We start from the raw sequence: 23,527 nt of genomic DNA on the forward strand, positions 1-23,527 counted from the left end.
AATAAATGATGTATGGCATAAAGAAAGTGAACAAAGAAAAGGTTTTCACACACAGCCCCTAACATTAAGGACTCAGCTATACAGCTCCAATAAAACGTTTTAAATGTCTTGTAAAGGGCAATATACAAATGTGACACTAGATGGAAACAGTGAGCTATGCCAAATCCAATGCATTTTTCAAAACTTTTTTTTAAAAAGCATTTTCACAGCATTTTTTTTTAAAAAATAAAAAATACATAGATTCCACCTAAAACTTGTAGACATCCAACGGAGATGAATGTTGGAAGATTCGGGACAAATACAAGGAAGTCATTCTCCACACAGCAAACAGTTATGTAAACTATGGAACTTGCTCCTGCAGGGAGTGGTGATAGCCACCAACTTCAATGGCTTTAAAAGAGGGTTGGACAAATTCGAGGAGGAGGATAAGGCTGTCCAGGGCTACTAGCCACAATGGCTATGCTCTGCCTCCAGGACTTTAGGCTGCAGCAATGCTTTTGAATACCAGTTGCTGGAAAACACAGGGAGTTCTCTTGTGGGTTCTGCTTGCAGGTTTCCCACAGACATCTGGTTGGCTACTGTGAGAATAGGATGCTAAACTAGATGGGTCGTTTGCCCGATCCAGCAGCGCTCTTATTATATTCTTAAATTAATGGGCCTACATTAGCCATGCTTTCAGCCTGCAGGGAAGGGCCTGTGGCCGCTCCATTTGTTACTCAACTACAACTCCTATCATCCCTGACCACATTGGCTGCAGGAGCTGATTGGAGCTGGAGTCCAATCAGCATTGGGAAAGCCTCAGGACTTCCTTCCCTACTGCAGGGAACTTGGAAAGACCTGGGGGAGATGGAGCGTCAGCAGGGAGCTGTCCAGCAGCAAGAGCAAACATGTTCCACTCACAGAGTGCTTGCTAGTTTCCAAGAAAGCAAGACTACAGGAGGGGAATCAGGTTTTCGGGAACCCAGAGAGCTGCCAGGGAAGGCAGATACTGATCCAGCTCAACTAAAGCCCTATGGTCTCATGCAGGCTTGATGCTAGAGTCTTGTCTCTCAAGCAGAGGTGCTCACAGTTTAAAGGGGCCATGTTCCAACGGAAGGAAGCCAAGCACTTTACTACTGTTGGAATGGCCTCTGATTATCCTCAGCTTTCTTCAAAGGGGGCAGTTTGGATGTGTGGAACAGGCAAAAATATTGGTGCTCCATAACACTCATTCTGCATTTCCAATAACTTGATCTATTAGCATAGCAGCACACAACCTTTGGAACTCCCTGCCTATTGGCACAAGACAGGTGCCTTCAGTGTAGTCTTTCCGACACCTGCTAAAAACATTTTTATTTAGGCAAGCCTCTCCAGATATGTAGAATGCTGACAGGCATTTCGATGTGGTTTTTAGCTTATCGATTATTTTAGTTGGTTTTTTTTAATGTATGAAAAAATTGTTTTCAAACTGTTTTACTGAAATTTCATTGTTTCACTTGTTTTGAAAAACTATATTTATTTCTTTTTTAAAAAACCTGTATGAAAAACATGCTGGAGCTGCTGTCACCAGACGAGAACCACTCCCTATAGCCATCTAAGCTCAAGAGAAAAACTTTTCTGCTTGAGGGCCACATTCCCTTCTGGGCACCTACTTGAAGGACAGGTGTCCATGGTGGGGCGGGGGTGGGTCAGAGACAAAACTGGGTGGAGCAATGGGATGTCGATTTTGGGTTGTCTCCAACTGAGTTCAACATAGATCAGGCCCATGGACTGTAATGCAACTTAGTTAAGCCTAGCAAATTCAATGCGTCTGAATAGGACTGGGACTGGTGACAATTCTTTACCTTCGTACAGCAGGCTAGTTTCTATACACACGACTCTCTGTCCTCCATCCAGCAAGCTAAAGGCAGGACACATATTCTAGCCAGGCTAAAAACACATGAGGAAGGCGCAAAACAGAGCTGGTGGGATTGTGGCCTAGGGAGAGGTCAGAGGACCAGACAGAGAGTTCCAGATGTGTTGGGATGTCAGAGTTTTGTGGGTACAAGTCACCCCTAATTCTTAAGGAACGAAGCAGAGTAAGGTCAAGGAAACCACCAAGAGAGATTGAAGACTGCAGACTCCAGCTGTGTGCTGGTGGGCAGAGACCAAAGTAGTTTAGGATTTCAGGGTGGGTGATGTAAGCAAACAGGAGGATAATGTTAGGTTTGCAAGCAGTTTGGAAAGCAGAGAAAGGCGGGGCAGAACATGATGTTGGCTGATAGTGGCCAGCTGCTAAAAAGGAGACAGAGAACATGGTTTTCAGCTGTTCTTTGAATCCAATGCTGTGCTTACGGAGGAGGCTAGGGCCTCTTGGGAAGTGAATGCTCTGCAAATGCTTCATCTAGGTTCAGGTTGTATATATGTGTGAATAAACCATATATCATAAAGACACCACAGTCTCTGCTGTGCCTCATTGTCTGAAAGGAAACACAAGCTCTGGGTAAAATGCACCTGCAACCTCTGGAATCCTACACTGCTGGAGAAGACAGGGGTGGAATGTAACAATAGCAAGTGTGTCAATTACACACAGAGACTCAGGAACTACATCAGTTACTGATGGTGCTCAAATCTAAAGCTGTTTCCCTTGAAAGGGATAGAATATTTGCAAATGCTTAACAGGAGAGGTGCAGTGAGCACTTCCAAGATATCTGCAGACCCCAAGATCTAGGCACTTACCTAAATTCATATTTAACACCAAATGATTAGCACAAAATGTTAATGTCTCAATGTATTCATTTCTAGATGCATCTTATCCCCCAGAATAAGAATTTTAACACATTTTGGTCCTTTTGTGTGTGTTTTAAGCCAAGGACTGCATTGCAAGATTCAGAGCCCTGCAAAAGGAGATCTGCATTCCAATCTTCACCTTAGTTGAAGAAGCATGGATCAGGCCCATTCACATCAAAGTTGAATCCCTCAACCATCCCAGGTGGGGAATTATGACTTTGTTCTCCAGCTGGTGACTTGTGGCTGGGAATTATCTATTTCATAACTTGGTCACTGGCTGTGTCAGGAGAGGGCTTTGGGAGGCCACAGATTCAGACATGGCACCATATTGCAGATAGGAAGGTTTACAAGGCTGTTAGCCAATCACTGAAATCACAGTCTGATTTTGAATTGTTCCATCAGTATTGCACTTGCAGATGTTGGATAAAAAGAAGAGTTAGCAAAAAGCATGCTTTTGTCACATGCTCAGATATCTGAACATGAGGCACATCATCATGAGAAGAGGCATTCCCTTCTATGGGAGGAAGAGAAGGAGAAACGGCTCTTTTTAAAATTTTCTGGTTTCCCCCTTTTTTCTTCTTCCTGTACACTTTGTGATACATCCTCCTCAAATAGCCTCCTTGAAAACATTTCATTGAAAGTCAGGGTAAAAAAACCCAAAAAAGAATTAGCAAAGAGCAAACAGTTAAATACAAAGATGGTGATTGCCTTCTTTGGTTTTTAGAATCCTTTGTAATACACACACAAACACACATATAAAGATATATACAGTGCATTTCTTCTAGTTAAATGGGTGCTGGTACTCACCATGAAGTTGTTACAGTAAGCGCCACATTTTTAACCAGTGCTTTTCTTCGAGAGAAAAAGGGGCCAGTACAGCATACCTTTGAGTACCCCCCAAGCACTCCATATATGTTATGATTACTTATATTTTTTAATTTCTTGTTTGTTTGTTTTTAAACTGACTTATTGTTATGTTGTTGCTTTTGTTACCATTTATTATCTGCCCTTCACCTTAAGGTCCCAGGTAAAATTAAAACAACTGAAATATGATGTTAATCTTAGCAGATTAAATTTAATGGAACAAACGTTATGGGCCTGCAATTTCCATATTTCATATGAAATCTGGAAAGAAAGATGTGTTGACTGACAGTTGCTTATACCTTCAACTGTGTGTGTGTGTGTGTGTGTGTGTGTGTGTGTGTGTGTCGAGGAGAGAACTAGGTTAAATTTGTCTGGGCAACTGAGCCACCCCTAAACTACAAGGAATAAGCAATGGTAGCGAGCGGCATCTAAGATGCAGACTTCCTCTGTTGCTTTATACCAAAGCATAAATGAAAAACAGAGAGAAGCACTCTTGGAAGGAAAATGATTTTGTTTGTTTGTTTGTTTGGTGCTACATACCATTGTACACCAGCTCAGCAAATTTCAAGGCCAACGCTTGCTTGATTCTCCTCACTTCCCGGTCCATGGTGAAGGCCTCAATGTCTAAATGAGCGTGGTACAGTATGGTCCCCGCCGGAGTCTCGTAGATACCTAGCCATTTCACGAGGCAGAGGGAGAAAGAAAGAAAGAAGATGGGGGGAGAAGAGAAGAAGGGGGAGGGGGAGAGGAATGAATGAGACCCAAACTGTCAGGAAATGACAAAAAATAATGATTTGGCTGACAGAAGGAGCCGCAGTCCTGGCTCCATTCACTCTCAGCTTGCCGTAAAATGCATGTGTCATTATAGTCATGCTGAGGCCGAGACAGTCCACTCCGCACCTTGTGGAGAAAATTTCTAGATTCCCTTCTTTGAAGAGGCACTCCAACGAGGCTAAATGACAGGGTTTTGGAGGCGACTCCCCCCACTGAAGCAAGCCCACCGGTCTGTGCCTGAAAACCTGTAATTAAACAAGCCACGCGGGGCAAAGTCGTGGGGGTTTGGAAGAAAACCTTCCCCCTCGCTCCCCCCGCCCCACAACATGGTTCCACTGAAGAAGAAGTGAAAGCCCCTCTCCCGTCTCAGCTGTGACAAAAAATGGAGGGTACCTGAGAAGGTGGGGGGACGGTAGTTTTAATCTACCTTCACTTGGGGGCTGCCAACCCAGACTGTCCCCGCCGCAATCTGTTCCTCATCTCCAAGCTTAATTCAGTTTAGGGGATATGGGAGAATGTCCATTCAGAGTCCACATTTTAACATGCGATTTACCTTGTGTTCTGTTTGTAGCAAGATGATGCATAAAACACAGCTTTCCTTTGAAATCCATCCATGCAAAGCAGGTTCCATGACCAGAATGAAATAGAATAAATGTGTGGAAATAACGCAAGGAAATGCATTGCGTGGGGAAGGGGGAGTTGCTTGCAAAAAATTACAAGTGGCAAAAGTGTACATAAATAACAGCCTTGAGAAAGGCATTCTATGGAGCGAGTTCCATAGTTTAATTATGAGCTCCATGAAGAAGGATTTTCTTTTATCTGTTCTGAATCTTCCAGCAGTCAGCTTCATGGGCTACTCTGGGTTTTCTTCAGACCGCACAAATCTTTCGCCTTTAAAGCTCCATGGGATCTCTACAACTTGTAGCATTATAAGAAGGGGATAAAAACTCTCCCCCCATCACCTTCTTCATGCCCTGCATCATTTTATAAATGTCTATCCTGTCATCTCTCACTTGCCTTTTGTCTAAAGCAAAAAGTTCCAAATACTGCAACCTTTCTTTCCTCATAAAGGAGTTGCTGCATCCCATTGATCATTTTGGTCACCTTTATCTGTATCTGACGGACAAATCTTGAAGGAGGGCTGCATTTCAGTTTGCATTTTGTCTCAGAAAGTGTGAATTAGGTAATTTTGCTTTTATACGTCAATTGAATCATATTTCTCTCCCAGCTCTACTCCTGGTTCACTTTTACCCCCATCTAGCAGAAGAGTTCCTATCTAACTCAGTACTTTCCTCACTGACTGGCAATGGCTTTCCAGGATTTTCGGTAGGGCTCTATCCCAGCCCTACCTGGAGATGCTGGGGATTGAACCTGGGACCTTCTGCATGCAAGGCAGATGCTCTGCCACTGGGCTATGATCTTGCCAACCCAGAAAGACTGGGGGAAGCCTGACACCTTGATGTATCTCTTTTGATGTACAGAGAAAGAGGAGGAGAAAAAGAAATTCATGCCATGGACAGGAGATCAAAGACCTTTCATGTCTCACAGGTTGGTTTGATGAGGAACCAGCTGGACCTACCAAGTCTTGATGTTTGTAGACTCTGGCTCACAGATCTTCACAGCCCAAGAAGCTAAGAAAGTTTCTACAGCAGGGCAGAGGAACCTCAGGCCTAGGAGCCAATTGTGGCCCTCCATGAGTTTCTACCTGGCCCTTGGAAGTGTCCCCAGGCCACACCCCTCAGTGGCCCTGCTTCATACCTCCAGGTGTTATTTGCCTGGATGGATGGAAATGTGTCCCTGAACTCTAACCCCACCTCTTGTTGGCTTGACGGAACATAGGGAAAGGGTGAGTTAGCATGTCTACAAACTAGCCTACTGTACAAAGCCAAAATTTACATCCATTGGTTCACCCACTCAGGCCTCTGGTTCTACCCACCACTGGCCTGCACCCCTCAAAAGGTTGCCCAGAAGGGAATGTGGTCCAGAGGCTGAAAAACATCCCACTTCCCTGCCTCACAGAGCTAGGAGGAACTGGTCTGATCCAATGATGGCACTGGCCAAGATTATATTAATCCTGGGAGGATGGAGGGGGCAGTGTGGAAACCCCAGGAGCCACTTAAAGAGGAGCTCCATGGGAAGGAATAGTGGGTGGAAAGGAGGTGGACACACACTGTCGAAGGGATCCCACTAGAAGGTTTCCAAATTCTCCCCTCAGCATTTGCAATTCCAAGTGAGCTTGCAATGTTTGGGAGTGGTTAAGTGACAGGGCTAAGGACACATGGCAGACAGTTGCACTGGTGCAATGCGAAGGAAGAGAGGAATGTGGTGGAGGGGATGGAGAGAGGGGGGGAGGGAGGGAGGGAGAGAGACCATCCTTGTTCCTTAATCCCTTGAGTGTGCAGCAGAATAAAAATGTTCTTCTACACCATGGGTAGGCAAACTAAGGCCTGGGGGCCGGATTTGGCCCAATCGCCTTCTAAATCCGGCCTGCGGATGGTCCAGGAATCAGCGTGTTTTTACATAAGTAGAATGTGTCCTTTTATTTAAAATGCACCTCTGGGTTATTTGTGGGGCCTGCCTGGTGTTTTTACATGAGTAGATTGTGTGTTTTTATTTAAAATGCATCTCTGGGTTATTTGTGAGGCATAGGAATTCATTTATTTTTTCTCCAAAATATAGTCTGGCCCCCCACATGGTCTGATGGACAGTGGACCAACCCCCTGCTGAAAAAGTTTTCTGACCCCTATACACCACAGAGGGCTTTTTAAGAAACAACAACATAGAAACAAAAATATCTGTGGCAAGACAAGGGTAGCCTCATATCACCAAATCTGCACAGTAACCCTAATCCACTCCAATTAATCTGTCTTCTCCTTTCCTCAGAAGATGTTAAAGTTAATTTGGACAGATAAAAAGCTTGGTTTTCTCTCTGTGTGTATATAAGCTTTCATCCACCCATTCCTCCTCCCTAGGCAGCCCTCCCCCTCCATATTGCCCCACACATTTCTCTGAAAGAAAAAAGGGAGTGTTAGAAATGGATTATTTTCTTCTGTCTGTCTGCCTCCCCAGTTCTCTCTCTCTCTTTTTTGTTTTTGTTTGATTTGTGACAGGAACCCGAAGCCACAAAGACTGTAGGCCTGGAAGCTGGGGTTTTTTTCTTCTTGACAGTCGAAGTACGATCCACCGTGCGTGGGGGAGAGGAAAATGACAGGCGCCCGTCCTGCGTCGCCGCACAGGAGACAAGAGCCACCTTCAAAGTGACACTCACCGCCGCTCCAAGTGTCTATTTTCATCTCTCCATGTTTACAGGAAAAAGACAGAGGTGTCAGCGATGCGTGGCTCACGGCATTTCAATCACGCCGTAATTGCTGCCGTGAAAGTGGACGAGGATTGGGGGGGTGATGGGAGGAGGGGGGTGGTATAAAAGACAGCTGCCGCTACTTAAAAATTTCTAATTTGTAACCTCGGCTGTCTGTTTACCTCCAGCAAAGCTGTTTCGGCTGCCTTGACAGCAATCCACCTGTGACACTCTGTAACCAGAGGCACTAACTCCAGCGCACTCCGGAGCATGAAAGGAGGGTGAAACCTCTCCCCTTCCATACATGAAATCACGAGAAGAGCCTGCTGGGTCATGCCAAAGGGAATCCATCCAGTCCAGTGGCCAGCCACAGACCCTCAAGGGAATTCCACAGGCAGGACCCAAGAACAAGAGTATTCACCCTTCCTTTGCTTTCCAGCAACTGGTATTCAGATCCATTGCTGCTGGTAGCCATTGGTAGTTTTCTCCTCCCATCATGTGTTTGTCTAATCCTTTTTTAAAGCTATCCAAGTTGGAAGTCATCTCTGTCTCCTATGGGAATGAGTTCCATAGTACGACAGTGACCTCACCCAGACTGCCATTAAAAAAATAGTAACTTATGGACATAAACAAATCAATAAAATAGAAATAAATAGAATTAGAAAATGGCAGCATAGTATATCTGGAAGAGAATTAGCTTGCCAAAGTACTTAAGAGCATCAGGTAAGCCAAATTTCACATTGTACTGAGGAGACAAAGTCCTGTGCATCCCCATTAGTTGTTTATGAGATAAAATCCCACCAAGGGGCCTAAAATCTTTCTGGGACCTCCAAGCATTTTGTTACATGTAATTTATTATTGGTTGTTTTTCCGGCTAATGCTAAACACCACATATTTTTATATCAAAGCAAAAGTCACAAATCCTGCAAGATTTAGGGGAAACTGAGGTTCTGGCAGCCCCTAGCACTCATGTCAAGAGTTCCTAAGAGCTGAAACATTTTTGTCGTTTAATGTGGACAGTTAGCTTCATGGGCCTCCATTAAGTCTCTGTGGTCCATATGAGGCTCTCCTCCAAATCACTGCCTTCCCACACTTTTCACTTCTTCAATCCATGTTTTCTTTTACTCTATCCTTTTTGAAGTATTCTTGGTGTGAGGAAATCCAAACCAACTGAGAGAAAAGAGTTGGGGAGGCAGAGATCTGGAGGAACAACTCCCCTATAAAGAAAGTTTGCAGCATTTGGGACTTTTTAGTTTGGAGAACGAGGTGACATGTTAGAAGTTAATAAAATTGTGTTTCTTCCCCCCCTCCTCTCATGACCCTAGAACTCATGTGCATCCAATGAAGATGAATATTGGAAGATTCAGGACAGATAATAGAGAGGACTTCTACATGCAGCAAATAGTTAAACTATGGAACTTGCTCCTGCAGGAGGCAGTGATGGCACCAGCTTGGATAGTTTTAAAAGAGGATTGGACAAATTAATGGAGAAGAGGGCTATCAATGGCTACAAGTCATGATGGCTATGCTCTGCCTCCTAGGCTGGCTTAACAGTCAATCCCTCTTCCTAAAGAACTCTGGGAATTGTAGTTCCAAGAGGAGAATAGATTGTCACCTAACAATTCCAAGCATCCTAAACAAAGTACAGTTCCCAGAATTTTTGGGGGGAGCCATGGCTGTTTAAACAGAAGCTGAAGCTGAGGCTCCAATACTTTGGCCACCTCATGAGAAGAGAAGACTCCCTGGAAAAGACCCTGATGTTGGGAAAGATGGAGGGCACAAGGAGAAGGGGACGACAGAGGACAAGATGGTTGGACAGTGTTCTCGAAGCTACCAGCATGAGTTTGACCAAACTGCGGGAGGCAGTGGAAGACAGGAGTGCCTGGCGTGCTCTGGTCCATGGGGTCACAAAGAGTCGGACACAACTAAACAACTAAACAACATGGCTGTTTAAAGTGGTACCACAGTGCTTTAAGTACACAATGCAGATGGGGCCAAAAAAAAGCAGTGTTGAAATAGCAACAGGTTTGAATAGCATATCTTTTAAAAGATTTGTTGTTGTTGTTTTACGAAGAAGAGAAAACCAGACGTCTCCCCAAGCACACACATACACATACACGCATGTATCCCTACTGCCAAAATCTGTAGTTTTCATCCTGAAACATTCTCCTCTGAAAACCTTCACCTCTAGGGGTCACCCACATAAAAGAGACATGTCATTCACTATTCCTGTAGCCGCTCCTAGAGATCTGAGGGGAGTTAGGTAGGAGAGAGGGAGAAATTGTTTCAAGGGAGCTGAAGGATCTGAAAGAATGGCACTTCCTGAGCTGCAAGCAGGACTCAACATCTGCCCCTCACAAAGCCCATTCGCCGTTGCTGATGTTGGGGTGAGCGTTCACACCATAGTCAATGATACCTTCAACCACCCCACCTGCAATTCTTTAGAATCATAGGATCATAGAGATGGAAGTGACCCTGATGATCATCTAGCCCAACCCCCTGCAATGCAGGAATATGCAGCTGTCCTATATAAGGCTTGTACCTGCAACCTTGGCATTATCATCATCACCACGCTCTAACCAATTGAGCTATCCAGGCTATCAATTTATTTATTACTTTTATTAAATTTATTTAATGCATTTATAGAACACCTTTTATCTCCTCGGAGGTCAAAGCGGTAGATGTGGTTCTTCGCCTCCTCAATTAATCTCCACAACAGCCCTGTGAGGTAAGCTATAGGCTGAGAGGCAGTGACTGGCCCAAGGTCACACCCAATGAGCTACGCGGCCAAACAGGGATTTGAACCTTGGACTCCCAGGTCGTAGTCCTCATTTAATCCCCATAGCAACCCAGTGGGGTAGGTTAGGCTGAGCTTCAATGGCAAGTGGGAGATTTGAACTCTGGTATCACAGGTCCTAGTCCAACACTCTAACCACCACACCATACTGTTTCCAACCTATTAGGAGCAATGATTGGAACATACTGCTCCAAGTTTTGAGTGACCTCAGAAAAGAAGGTTTAGACGTTGTCCCTTGTCTGGGGGAAACACAGGAAGCTGCCTTATACCAAGTCAGACCATCTAGCTCAATATTGTCTACACTGACAGGCAGCAGCTCACCAGGGTTTCAGGCAGGAGATCTCTCTCAATCCTACCTGGAGATGCTGGGGATTGAACTTCAGACCTTCTGCTTGCAAGACAGATGCTCTGTCACTAAGCTATGGTCCTTTCCAAGGTTCAGGAAAGGAGGAAATGGAAGTACAGCTTGTGTGTTACTGGATTATAGCCAACACCAGCCCAATAATTAGGCAAGGAGTAGGTAACTTTTTGGTCCCAAAGGGCCAGATCTCCAACCAGATTTAAACAACTCAACCGCTTCCAAAAACTTAGGCAAAGAGGTGCATCTCAAAGACGTGCATGACTAATCAACAAGGAGTACAGCAATGTTGCTAGGCCCACCTCCAAAGACTGGGCACTTCTTGGGTCTACCACCAATAAGGCACTCCCATACACCACAATCCGTGGGCCTCAAAGTACAGTGGCACCACCAGCAGGGCCTCCACACATGATCCTGACATCCAGGCAAGCCAACATAGTGGGGAGCCCCCTTCCCTTCTGATATAGGGAGCTCAAATTAGTGTGTCAGGTCTGGGTTTAGCTGCAGCTTTGCAAGTCCAGAAAGAACAGTGCTTACCTCGAGACTTCATTCCGATGAACCGGTTCTCCACGATGTCAATGCGCCCAACACCATGCTTGGCACTGTGGAGAGGAAGGAGGCGAGAGTCAATGCTCACAGGCATGGAACAGACTCCCATAATACATGCTCGACTCTCTTTCCTTGGAGGTGTATAAGAAGAGGTTGGATGGCCAGCTGCTATGTATGATCTGTTTGAGATTCCTGCATTGCAGGTGGTGGGAATAGATGACCCTTGGGGTCCCTTCCAACTCTAAAAAATCCCATGGTTCTATGTTTTTCTAAAGCTGCAGGCAAGGAAGTGCAAAGCACTAGAACCAAAGGATGATGGGAAAGGGCAAAGGTCTCTCACAGGATGGCTGGGTACAAGGGTTTTGACCCCTTTTGGACAGATGACTTAGCCACTGTACTCCATGCTCTAGAAACTTCCAAATTGGATTACTGCAATGTGCTCTGTGTGGAGCTGCCCTGGAACATGACTCCAACACTTCAGCTGGTGCCAGGTTCAGTGGATGGGGTTAAATTTAGAACCCACATACCCCTCCTCCCATTTTAAATCAGCTGCACTGGTTGCCAGTTTGTTTCCAGACCCAATTCAAAGTGTTTACATTAGTGTTTTGAAAGCCCTAAACAACTCAGGCCCCATATACCTGAAAGGTCACCTCCTTCCCTACATACCATCCCAGGTGCCAAGACTGGCAGAGGGGGACCTTTTGGTTGTTCCACCACCCTCAGACACCCAGGAGAGGGCCTTCTCTGTGGCAGCCCCTAAGTTGTGGAGCTCCTTCCCCACAGAGATGTGTTGGGAACTTTCACTATACAGCTTCCAGTGAATGCTAAAGACACACCTCTTTATCCTAGCCTTTGACACCTGAGGTGTATATTTTTAGGGCCCACTGTATTTCTATGATTGCAAGTTGTTTCGAACTTGCATGTGCTTTAAATGGCTGTAACCTACCCTAGGTCTTTAGGGTGAAGGGCAGGTAATAAACAAGAAAGACAAGGAGGGACATGTATATTTCCTCTCCCTCTTTCTCACAGGAACACTGCCTTATATGAGGTATATATATTTTGGACCCACCTTATTTTTGTGATTGTAAGTTGTTTTAAACTGTTTTAAATATTGCATTTTGACATTTTAATCCGGGTAATATAATGCATTTTTCTATGTTATCTTCAGTAAATACGTACCTTTTCTTGCACACGCTTTATCCTATTTAATGCATTTTGGGGCACATTAATTGGCTGGAGAACCACAGTGCAAAATTGGGAGAAGGGCAAATTTCAGAGAATGGCTGCGTTTGTGGTTCATGTATCATTCCAGAAAGCGCAAATTATGGTAGGTCTGATGTTAAACATGAACCAAAATGAATTTCTCTTCATCCTTCAATGGGGCCAACACAGACGGGGGAACTTACGCAATTTCATTCAGGTAAACGAAGAGCTCGAGGGACGAATGGTGGGCAGTGCCGTATTCGACATTGGTGACCTTGATGGGGACACCTGTCAGGCAAGAGAAAAGGGACATGGAGATGGACGGGGTGGGGGAGAGAAAGCCGGCACAGGAAACAGACGGGCAGGGAGGGTAACAGGGGAACTGGACTTTGAAATCCCCTTATTAATGTCAAGAGCGCCTCTTTAAAACATCACCCTGGACGTGTTAAATAGATGTGACAGATATGAACTCTAAATAACTTCTTAAAAAGGCATGGCTAAGCTGCTCCGCTCAGAAGGCTCTGGTGTTTTTTCCCCCCTTTAAAAAGCGGGGTCGGGTGAACCCTCACACAATACGAGGCCGAAAAAAAGCCCTGAGAGAAAAGAGGTGGGTTTTTTTTTAAAGGCAATAAAAGTTTCCCCCCTCCCACATACAACTGCCCCTTCCCACCCGCCCGTCTATTCCCCCCCACACACACCTCTTTTTTTTGAGGAGCTTGAAATTGCGGGTAAGGCCTCGACTAATTAAATTTCACGCTCCCTCATTGTCTCAGCCCGTAGCACCTTCTGTTCCACCAGCCACCGAGACTCAGACCCGGCGGACAAACTCTACACCCCCACCCCACAATTAAAAAAGGAGGAGGAGGAGGAGAAAGGACGGGAAAACTGAGGCGCAAGTGAAAACACAGCGCAAGGCCCCTGTTAACATCCATTTGGCGGACAAATGCCGCACATGTCCCCAGTTATCCACCTGACAGGAATGAATAGGGAGCTTGACTTGGGACTGTTTGTGGCCAAAGACCGAGAAGATTCTCAGGGAATTCAAGACTACACTTACTTTCATTTTATTTTTAAGAGGGTGACAGTGAGGGGAAGTGGCGGGAACCCCGAGAGTGGGAAGCCCAGAGGTGTGGCAACCAAAACAGAAAGAAATATTATTTTCTGTTCTTTTTAAGAGCATGAGGGAAAGACATGAAGAGCCCAAGGTGGTGACTGAAAGAGAAAGAAACCACTCTTTTCTTCTCTCCCCCCCCCCCCCCAGTATGAAATGAGCAATAAATGTATACGGAAGCAGGACACAGGGGAGATGTGTGGGGAGGTGGAGAAGAGGGTGGGAGACCCATAAAAGAAAAATAGGGGGAAACTTGGCAGTGGGGGGAGGCCGGTGAGCCTGTTCAGAGGCTAATCTCTCTTCCATCTGCCCTCCTCATTACCATATAGAGCTTTATCAGTCACTAATCAGGATTCAATAGCTTCCTTTCTAGTCTTTATTACAAAAGGCCCGCTGTGTGGTGAAGGCTGCCTGTCAGCGTCTCCATTCTAAACCCATTTATATATTTTATTTTTTTGTTGTCCCCCCTGCGCCTTACACACACATACACAGGAAAGAAAAAGTGGGCTAGGAGACTGGAGGGTTTATGAATTCGGCTGTAAATGACTATTAAATGTAAGCCCCGGCGATAATGAACCCTAAATCTCTTTCTGGTCAGCACAGCCGTCAGCACCTCCTCGCCATCGTCTTTCTCGGTCTATTGTAGCCTTTTCGGACAGCGATCGGACGTGGCCCGCCTGGAGGAGTGCGGGCATTGTCCAGGAAAGCTGCTTATCCCTTTTAAAATAGTTAATAATTAGATTAGAACTTCAAATAAATTAACTAGGGGGTAAAACAAGGATGTGTTTGCAGGCGAAAGGAGGGTAGCATGTGGGTGCGTGTGGGTTTCTGTGGGTGCCAGAGCACGCCTTTCTCTCAAAACACAGAGTGAGTTATTAAACCTCACTGCATCACTCTGTGTCGTCCAGTAGGGAGGGATGCTGGGTGGACACATGGTGATGGAGGGAGAATCCATTGATGGGCCTTCGCTTTCCCTACCGGTTAATTTATTTGTGCTTTGATCAGGCTATTAACTATATTGTACCTTGGCGTTGTAGTGGATCGCTCTATGAAAATGTAGGCCCAGTACACAGTGGCTGTGGAAAAGGGAAATTTCATGCTAGGGATCGTTAGGAAAGGAATTGAAAATTAAAATGTGGATATAATGCCTTTATAAAAATCTATGGTGTTTTGAATACTGTGTATAATTCTGGTCACCTCACCTCAGAAAGGATATTGAAGAATAGGAAATTATCAAGGGACTGAAGCGATTCTCCTATGAGGAAAGGTTGGAGCTTTGGGGATTATTATTATTATTATTAGTCTAGAAAAAAGGCAGCATGATAGACAATGATAAAATTATGCATGGCATGGAGAAAATGGATACAGAAAAGCGTTTTTCTCCCTCATAAGACTAGAAGTTGTGGATATCCAATGAAGCTGAATGTTGGAAGATTCAGGGCAGATAAAAGAAAAGTGGTTTTCATGCAGCACATAGTAACTCTGGAATTCACTCCCACAGGAGGCAGTAAAGGCCACCAACTTGGATAGTTTTAAGAGACAAATTCATGAAGGAGAAGGCTATCAATGGCTAGTAGCCACAAAGGCTCTGCTCTGCTTTCATGTTCAGAAGAAGTAATGCTTCTGATCCAGTTGTTGGAAACCACAGGAAGAGATAGTGCCCTTGGGCTCCGGTCCTGTTTTGAGTTTTCTCAGAAGAGGCATCAGGCTGGCCACTGTAAGAACAAGATGCTGGACCAGGTGGGCCACTGGCCTGATCCAACAGTCTCTTAGGTTCTTAATCAGTAGATCAACCAAAGCTTGATTTCCCATCATCTGATTACTCTGTTTGATGGCCTTTGGATGGATATGTTAACAAACTCTACTGAAAAGCACCAAAGCCTCACCTCAAAGCTTGCTCCAAGCCCCCTGACTATTTAGAGCAGGCATGTCCAAAGTCCGTTTTGGAGGCCTAATCCAGTGTACCAGTCAATGTAATCTGGCCCCCGTGGCAGTATATGCCCTGGGGTAAAAACTCAGCAACTTCAATACTAAAAAAAACTCAACAACTTTGGTCGGCTCTCACGCATGTTCTTTGAAAAAAGTTTGGGCACCCCCGATTTAGAATGTCTTTTTTTGCACCATTTCCAAGCCTACAACACATCTTTATTTTAGATCATGGGTAGACAAACTAAGGCCAGGGGACCAGATCTGGCCCAAACGCCTTCTAAATCTAGCCTGCGGACATTCCGGGAATCAGTGTGTTCTTACATGAGTAGAATGTGTGCTTTTATTCAAAATGCATCTCTGGGTTATTTGTGGGGCATAGGAATTCATTCATTATTTTTTTCCAAAATATAGTCCGGCCCCCCACAAGGTCTGAGTGACAGTGGACCGGCCCCCTGCTGAAAAAGTTTGCTGACCCCTGTTTTAGATGTTGTGACCAGAACTGTACTCACTCTTCCGAATGTGGCCGCAATGCAGCAATGCAAAAAGACTGTCCTTACCCTTCTTGAATTCAATCTCTAAGATGTCTGGAGTGTCTGGGGCTGTAGCAGGGTCTCTTGTCCTTTTGTAAAGGCCAGGGGGTGCCTGGTTCTGTAAAAGAGAGAGAGAGAGAGAGAGAGAGAGAGAGAGAGAGAGATGAGTGTTAGCAGTTAGCAACACTGGATGCAAATCACCTAGGCCCCAGAAATTTGGGAGTGACGACAGGAATGGAAGGTGTGGTTTGGAAAACCCCTCCTGGCATTCACAATACAAGCATACATTTGTTTCTGACCCAGGGTGAGCTCTGAAATCAGTTCAGGGTGGCTTTGATCAGTTCAAACCAGGGGCAGGAGGAGAGATGACTGTGCAGGCACCTACTGGCTAGTGCCTGTGATATCGTTAACGCATGTCCACTCATGATTTGTTGTCAACCGCACACAAGGACTGCAGGGAATGTTCTGCTGAATGCAGCTCATTTTCAGAGGGAAAGGGGTGAACAAATAAAATTTCTGGTGGAGGGGGGCTTAGAAAAAATATCTTCTGAGAATTTTCAGCAATATTCTGTCAATAGCAGACTTATGGAGCATGACACTGGTTACAAGCAGAAGCAGCTTTTCCTAAAAGTATTGGTTAAATAGATAGAGAAAGGGATCTATTTCTAGAAACCAGCCATGAGACCTAGCAGCAAAAACTCTAGTTTTCAAAGTTTAGATAACCTTTGACATACTGGATGCTGGGAGGGAAGAAGGTGTGAATGATGGGGCTGTCACCATGCCTCTATAGCTTCTGGTCAGCCACTGTTGGGAAGGAGAATGCCAAGATGGAGAGACAAGTTGATTGGATAGCCAGTGGTATAGCATGGGCTACCAGTGCCTGGTGGCCGCATGGAGAGTAGGGGGAAGGAGGGAAATGGACAGAGTACGCATGCGCATTCAACTGCCTAATGGCATCTGCATCACCCAGGGAGATCGCAGCTGCAGATATAAGAAAAAAAGCTGTTCTGTCGTCTAGAAAGGTCACTTCCTGGTTTGAATGGAGAAGCCATTTTCAATGGAGCTCAGCTACGGAAGCATGCAGCTGTACTGAGGCAGCACCAAGTGTTGAAATTTTGCACCCCTAACAATTTTGCACCTGGGGCAACTGCCCTATGCTATGCTGGTATGGACCACACCAACTATGCTGGTGTGGACCAGCATGTCCTGTGTTCTCACATGGTCCTGCCTACAGTACAACATTCCCTGCAGGCTGTGGTGATGGCTACCAACTAGGATGATTTCAAAAAGAGTATCATACAAATCCATGTTCTTCCTCCATTGTCAGAAGCCTCTGAATACCAATTGCTGGGAAGCACAAGTGGGGAGAGTGTTTCTGGTGCAATCAAGTGCTTGCTTGTGGTTTTCCCACTGGGGCATCTGGTTGGCCACTGTGAGGAGGTTGGATTAGATGATCTCTTCTTATGTCCTTACATCAGTGGCTTTGGGCAAGTTGGGACAACCTGATGTTGTAGAGTTGCCTGGCCAGAACTTCCTTTTAAGAAACTAAACGTTGCCTTGGCTGGATCAGACAAAGGTCTAGCCAGCAGTCTCTCCCCAACAGCAGCCCAGCTGAATACCTCTGGGATCTCATGAATAAACCACAAGGCCTTCTGAGCATGGCAGTCTGGCATCTTGCCTCTGGTCATGGGGGCTTCATTGGAGTTGCTAATGGCTTTAACACAGGAACATAAAAGCATAAGAAGAATGATCCGGACTATGGTCCATGTAGTGGACAACCAGATGCCGGTGGGAAACCCACAAGCAGGATTTCAGCAACTGGTGTTTGGAAGGACTGCTGCCTCCAGCCATGGAGGCAGAGCAGAGTCACCATGGCTAGTAGACATTGATAGCCCTCTCCTCCATGAATTTGTCCAATCTTCTTCTAAAGCTACCCTAGTTGGTGGTCAGCACTGCCTCCTGCAAGAGTGAGTTCCATAGTTTAACAATGTGCTGCTTGAAGAAGGACTTTCTGTAATCTGTCCTGAATCTTCCAACATTCTGCTTCATCAGATGTCCACGAGTTCTAGCATCGTGAGAGAGTGTGGTGGCCGGGCATTCAGAGATATACTTCCCCTGAGCATGGAGGCTTCCTTGGAGTTCTTAACAACTTCCCTTTGACAACTTCCCAGCCTCCTATGCATGCAATCCGCAAACCTTTACACACACACACACACACACACACACACACACACCTCTTCTTAAAAGCCTAAGACTGCTCAGGCAGCAAAAAAAGAAAGAAAGAAACCCTGCCAAAGGAAGGGTTAGGATTTTTTATTATTATTTTGCCACCCTTTGCAAAATGAGAGCACCGGAGGTGTTTGGGAACAAAGGGCCTTGTGGGGAATCAGACAATTTTTTCCCCTCAACTTGATCTCATCTTTTCCTTTGACGCCCCCACAGCTGGAGGTGGAATAGCTATGGAGGAACAAGTCAGGCAGGGAAAACGGCGGAGGGTGGGGGGAATGCGACTTTGGCAGAGAGGGAAAAGATAGAGGCAGAACCCCATACACTTCCAGGGAGAGGGAGAGGGAGAGAAATGGGGTTTATTCTGCACTGACCGAAAAACTAATGACTAGCCTTGACCCCAGCAGGTGCTCTGGGAGACTGTGCATTTTGACGGTGTCCCCAAGGTTAATACACCCAGGGGGGAAATAGAGGAACAAAGCAAAAAAGCCATTTCAAAACACATCAACCTTTATGTATATATATTTTTCCACCCCCCTCACCAGATTTTTACAGCACAGGGGTGTCTTATCTCTTAAAACCGGGCTGGTGGGAAAAAGAGCAACAACATTCCCATAATTAGTTTATGCCTCGGGGGCTTCTGATGAATTTCCACATTTGCGGGCATGCAGTAAGTGGGAGGTGGAGCTGAAGAAGAGAAGGGGGGGGGGGAGAGAGAATAAGGGAATCTCTCTGGGCATGTGGAAATAAATTCCTCTGTCTACTTGCTGGCTTTGCAATTTCACAGAGTCCAGCTCTTTCCTGGGCCAGCCTCCGACTCTGAGGCGCCATGTTACGCCAACAGCTGGAGAGCGGAACTGTGCACAACATCTAGGCCCAAATGCAGGATGGCTTGACGTTTGCAGGGGTTTGAAAAGATAAATTCAGTTTGAGCAAGGGTGGGTGACATCTCCTGCTGTATAAACTGTACAGCTGACACAGGTTTGCATCAAGTCCACTGAGAAACCCTTGCCTCCCATCTCCAGGGACCTAGCGATGAACCAATCTGTCCATGTTGGTTTCACTCCCCTCCCAATCTTAAAAGTTTAGTTTGCCACATTTATGCATCAGTTGCCAAATTTAAAGGTGTATTTTTAACATGTGTGTACAGTGGTACCTCAGGTTACATACACTTCAGGTTACATACGCTTCAGGTTACAGACTCCGCTAACCCAGAAATATTACCTCAGGTTAAGAACTTTGCTTCAGGATGAGAACAGAAATCGTGCTCCGGCGGTGCGGCGGCAGTGGGAGGCCCCATTAGCTAAAGTGGTGCTTCAGGTTAAGAACAGTTTTAGGTTAAGTACAGCCCTCCGGAACGAATTAAGTACTTAACCTGAGGTACCACTGTACTATATATTTTAAAAAGTGGTCTGTCTACTTGTTTGCCTGCTTGTCTGTCTGTCTGTCTGTCACTTCTCTATGCATTTGGATGCCTCTTGAGATATACTTGGCATGAAGGTGGGAGTAGGTGGCTTTTGTCAACACGTCATTTTGAATCAAGATGGTGGACCAAAACTTGACTTCACCATGACTTTGCCCAGTTTTTGGTGGGCCAGTTCCAAACTCACAAATTATACTGCCCATTAAAAAAATCACCGTATTTGTTGGTTCCCATGCAGCATCAGACAATCCATATTAGTATACTGCATAATGCACATTTATGCAAGCCATTTTCTATAATGATACTAGAAAATGCTCCCTAATAAAGATTAATTTTCACCAATACATGCATTTTCATACATACTTCCTCATGCATATTTTCATACACTTTATTTGCTTGCCGAACTGCACAGCACAGAATCTGAAGACACACATATTTCAAAGCATCATTGTGCTTCTGTTTTCAGGAAGTTCAAATGAGGTAGATTTGAATTAAAATGTGAGCTCAACTGAACCTAATTCCTGTTCTTGTCTTTGCGGGAAGCCCCACATTCCTTAAAGAGTCACAGATGAAGTTTTTTTTTTTTTTTTAAACCAGCCTACTAACTACCTCTCCACAAAGTTGCTCAGAACAGCTAACAGCAATATGATGTCCTGAAACAAATTTTAAAATATTAAAATGTGGGCATGGCTCCCAATGAAGAATTCTGATCCAGGAGCGTTCTTTTTACAATAAGATCAGCCCAAGGGCAGTAGTAGGTTCAGGGCTGGCTAAAGGAAGTATTCATTCTGCATGGTGCATGGTTAAGAAATCCCCTGTGAAATAAGGGGGCTTCCACCGCTAGTTGAAACAGTTTAGACAGATGCACTGAAGATCAAGCCTGTCAAAAGCTATTGCAATGATAACTAAATGAAGATATTACATTCTTACCTGTTGCTGGAGGCAGTACAGTACTAGCCCATCCAGTCCCTCTGCATGATTTAGAATAATGTGGAGCCTCTGCTTCTGCATGCAGGTTCAATCCCCAACATCTCCAGATAGAGCTGGGGGGAAACTCCTGCCTGAAACTCTGGAGAGGCACTCCCAGTCAGCACAGACAGTACTGAGCTAGATGGACCAAGGCTCTGATTCAGTATAAGGCAGCTCCCTATGTCCCCATTTAAATCACCCTTTCATTCGGAACCAAAAGGACTAGAATCTTAACTCATTTTTAGGGGAAGGTCCGCAGCTTAATTGCAGAGAGCTTGTGTTGCAAGGAGAAAGTGCCAGGTGCAATCCCCAGCATCTCCAGGTAGGACTGGGGAAAGACAACACTGAACTAGATGGACCCAACAGTTTGACTGAGGAGAAGGCAACTTCCTATGCAGGAATGGCATGTCCCGTTTCACCACCGAAGATGAAATGGGAAGGTGCCTCCCTTGCGCGGGTTGTGTGGCAGTGCCAGCAAAGTGGAGGCAGCAACAGTCGGTTCCGGTGAGTTTTCCCAAGATCTTGCTGGGTCAGAGCTGTTGCTGGAGACACTTCTCCGCCACCAGCAGAGGCGGTGATGTGGGCAGGGTCTCCGCAGGGATGCCTCCTCTTGGGCTTCTGCCAACCTGAGGCGGCTGGCTCAGCCTGCCTCATAGGTGAGCTGGCCTCTTTTGTATGCCTTCCTATTTAATTGTGGAGTGTCCATTCCTTCTCTAATTCAAAAGCAGAAGGACTGGATACTGCACAAGCTCTTTCAAGTACCCCATAGGGACTAGAAATTTGTTTGTTCATGAAAGCAGAGATTCACCTCTCATGACCTACCACTGAGGTATAGTTCTTCCCCAAAGATACTGTGGCTCAGAGTTAGAGCATTTGCCTTTCACGCAGAAAGTCCCCAGCAGTCCCTGGTTTCTTCAAGGTAGAGCTGGGAGAGCCTCCCTGTCTGAAAACCTGGAAAGCCACAGCTGCCAGTCAGAACAGGCAATACTGAGCTAGATGGACTGACTCAGTAATACAGCAGCTTCCTATGTCCTTATTCAGGGTGTGTGTGTGTAGGGTCTTCCAAGGAAACCCCTCATATACACACAGCCCCCTAGATCAGAAGCTGTTCATGTCACTGGGAAAGGCTTCCACTTAGTACAAAGAGCCCCTGGCTGTGGTCCAACTAGAACATTTATCCCATCAAGCAGACACCACCAGCAGATGGGAGTGCCCAAGGAGAAGGCATGGGGGCAGCCATAAGGGGGGGAAATGGAGCAGTGGGGAGATGTGCAGCTTAAATTATTTAAACATTACAGATTGAACTCCCTCACCAACAAAAAGTGGGTGCAACTCCATTTTGGTCAATGAAGCTCCCAATGGAATATATTCCCAGTGCTGGAAGATAGGATCTTTTCCAGGTTTCTCAGGTAGCTGGGAGGCAGATGACCTCAGCAATTATTTCTTTATAGTAATAAAAAAAAAATACACCATCAAAAAAATCAGAGCAGCTTGCAATGACGATATCTATATACATTTAAAAATAAATAAATTAAAAACCACTTTAAAAAATCAGAGATTATCAACTCACCATAGAAAGAAACTTCCTTAATAGCCTACAAAGGCAGGGCAGAATAGAATTTTTTTCAGCAGGTGTTTAAAAGTTAAAACAGAAGGTCCTTGCTGAATCTCTATTGGCAGATAGTTCCACGGGGCTGGGCCCAGGACACTCCAGGCTCAGTTTCTTTTTGTTTTCAGATGAAACTCAATAACTCAGGAATGCTCCTGCAAGAACGAGTGGTCATTCTGGGATATAAAGGTTCAGGCCGTCCCCAAGGTACCCTGGACCAGAGTTGTTCAGGGCTTTGTAAATTAACAACTTGAACCTGGCTCAGTTGTTGATGGGCAGCCAGTACAGCTGTTCTAACAAGGGTCTCCCATGTTGTTGACTAGGTGCCCCCATCAGCAGCCTGACTGCCCCATACTGTACCATCTGCACTTTCCAAACAGGCCTGCAGGAGGCCCTACCTAGAGCATATTGCAGTAATAGAGCCTTGAGGTTGTAGTCTGAGGCTCTTCTTTTCCAAACTGCATCGCAACTGCATCATTGCAGGCCCACAAACCAAAATTTGCTGAGAAACGAGGTCTTCCACAACCTGCTTTCTCCCTACTGTGGGGCTTTTTATACCCTCCAGGTTTCTGCACCCTTCATTCTAGCTGAGGTCCTGCAACTGGGGCCCTTCCCTACCATAATCTTGGTGAATGGAAAGGCCCCACCCTGCTCCTTCCAACATCGGTGGACCCTCCTGGTGGTGTCCACATATGATCTCCTCAGGAGCCATTGCCTGGTTGGTGCTTGGTGGTGAGGATTGGGGCCTGCAAAGGACCATCGAGCCCCTCTAGCCCATCACACACACTTCCAAGTTCCAGTGCTATTAAAGGACAAAAAACAAAAACAAAACCTCTTTCTACCACCATGATGGAAAGCTTCTTCCCACCAACACCAAATGCTAGAATGAAATTTGAGGTGAAAGGAGTCCACTGAGGACAAAAGGAGATGTACTGGCATACTTTGGGGGAATCTAAAGTGTACCAAGATAACATCTGTGGGGCCAAACATGCACCCCAAATCAAACATGTGCCCTGAATTCTGAGCATGATCAGTTCTCATGGGATGTCATTTTGGGAAATAAAAATGACGAAAGGATGTCTGCTTAAGCAGCAACAGCTTATAATATCTTGGAAGGGCTAATGGCTAGCGAGAACCCT

At 45.5% G+C, this 23,527-nt stretch overlaps 1 protein-coding gene across 2 annotated transcripts in view; it reads right to left on the reverse strand.

Annotated features, from left to right (window-relative positions):
- ASS1 (argininosuccinate synthase 1) overlaps nt 1–23,527 on the reverse strand; it is a 76,034-nt gene that overhangs the window by 18,878 nt on the left and 33,629 nt on the right. The window contains exons 9-12 of one of the 2 annotated variants that reach the window (XM_028715365.2): nt 16,189–16,279; nt 12,795–12,879; nt 11,377–11,441; nt 4,153–4,284 (exon numbers count right to left, since the gene is read on the reverse strand). In XM_028715365.2, coding sequence (XP_028571198.2) covers nt 4,153–4,284; nt 11,377–11,441; nt 12,795–12,879; nt 16,189–16,279 — 373 coding nt within the window. The remainder of the gene's footprint in view (nt 1–4,152; nt 4,285–11,376; nt 11,442–12,794; nt 12,880–16,188; nt 16,280–23,527) is intronic. The other variant, XM_077922228.1, reaches the window with a different exon arrangement.

This window comes from Podarcis muralis, chromosome Z (genome assembly GCF_964188315.1).
Source record: "Podarcis muralis chromosome Z, rPodMur119.hap1.1, whole genome shotgun sequence".
Classification (NCBI taxonomy): domain Eukaryota; kingdom Metazoa; phylum Chordata; class Lepidosauria; order Squamata; family Lacertidae; genus Podarcis; species Podarcis muralis.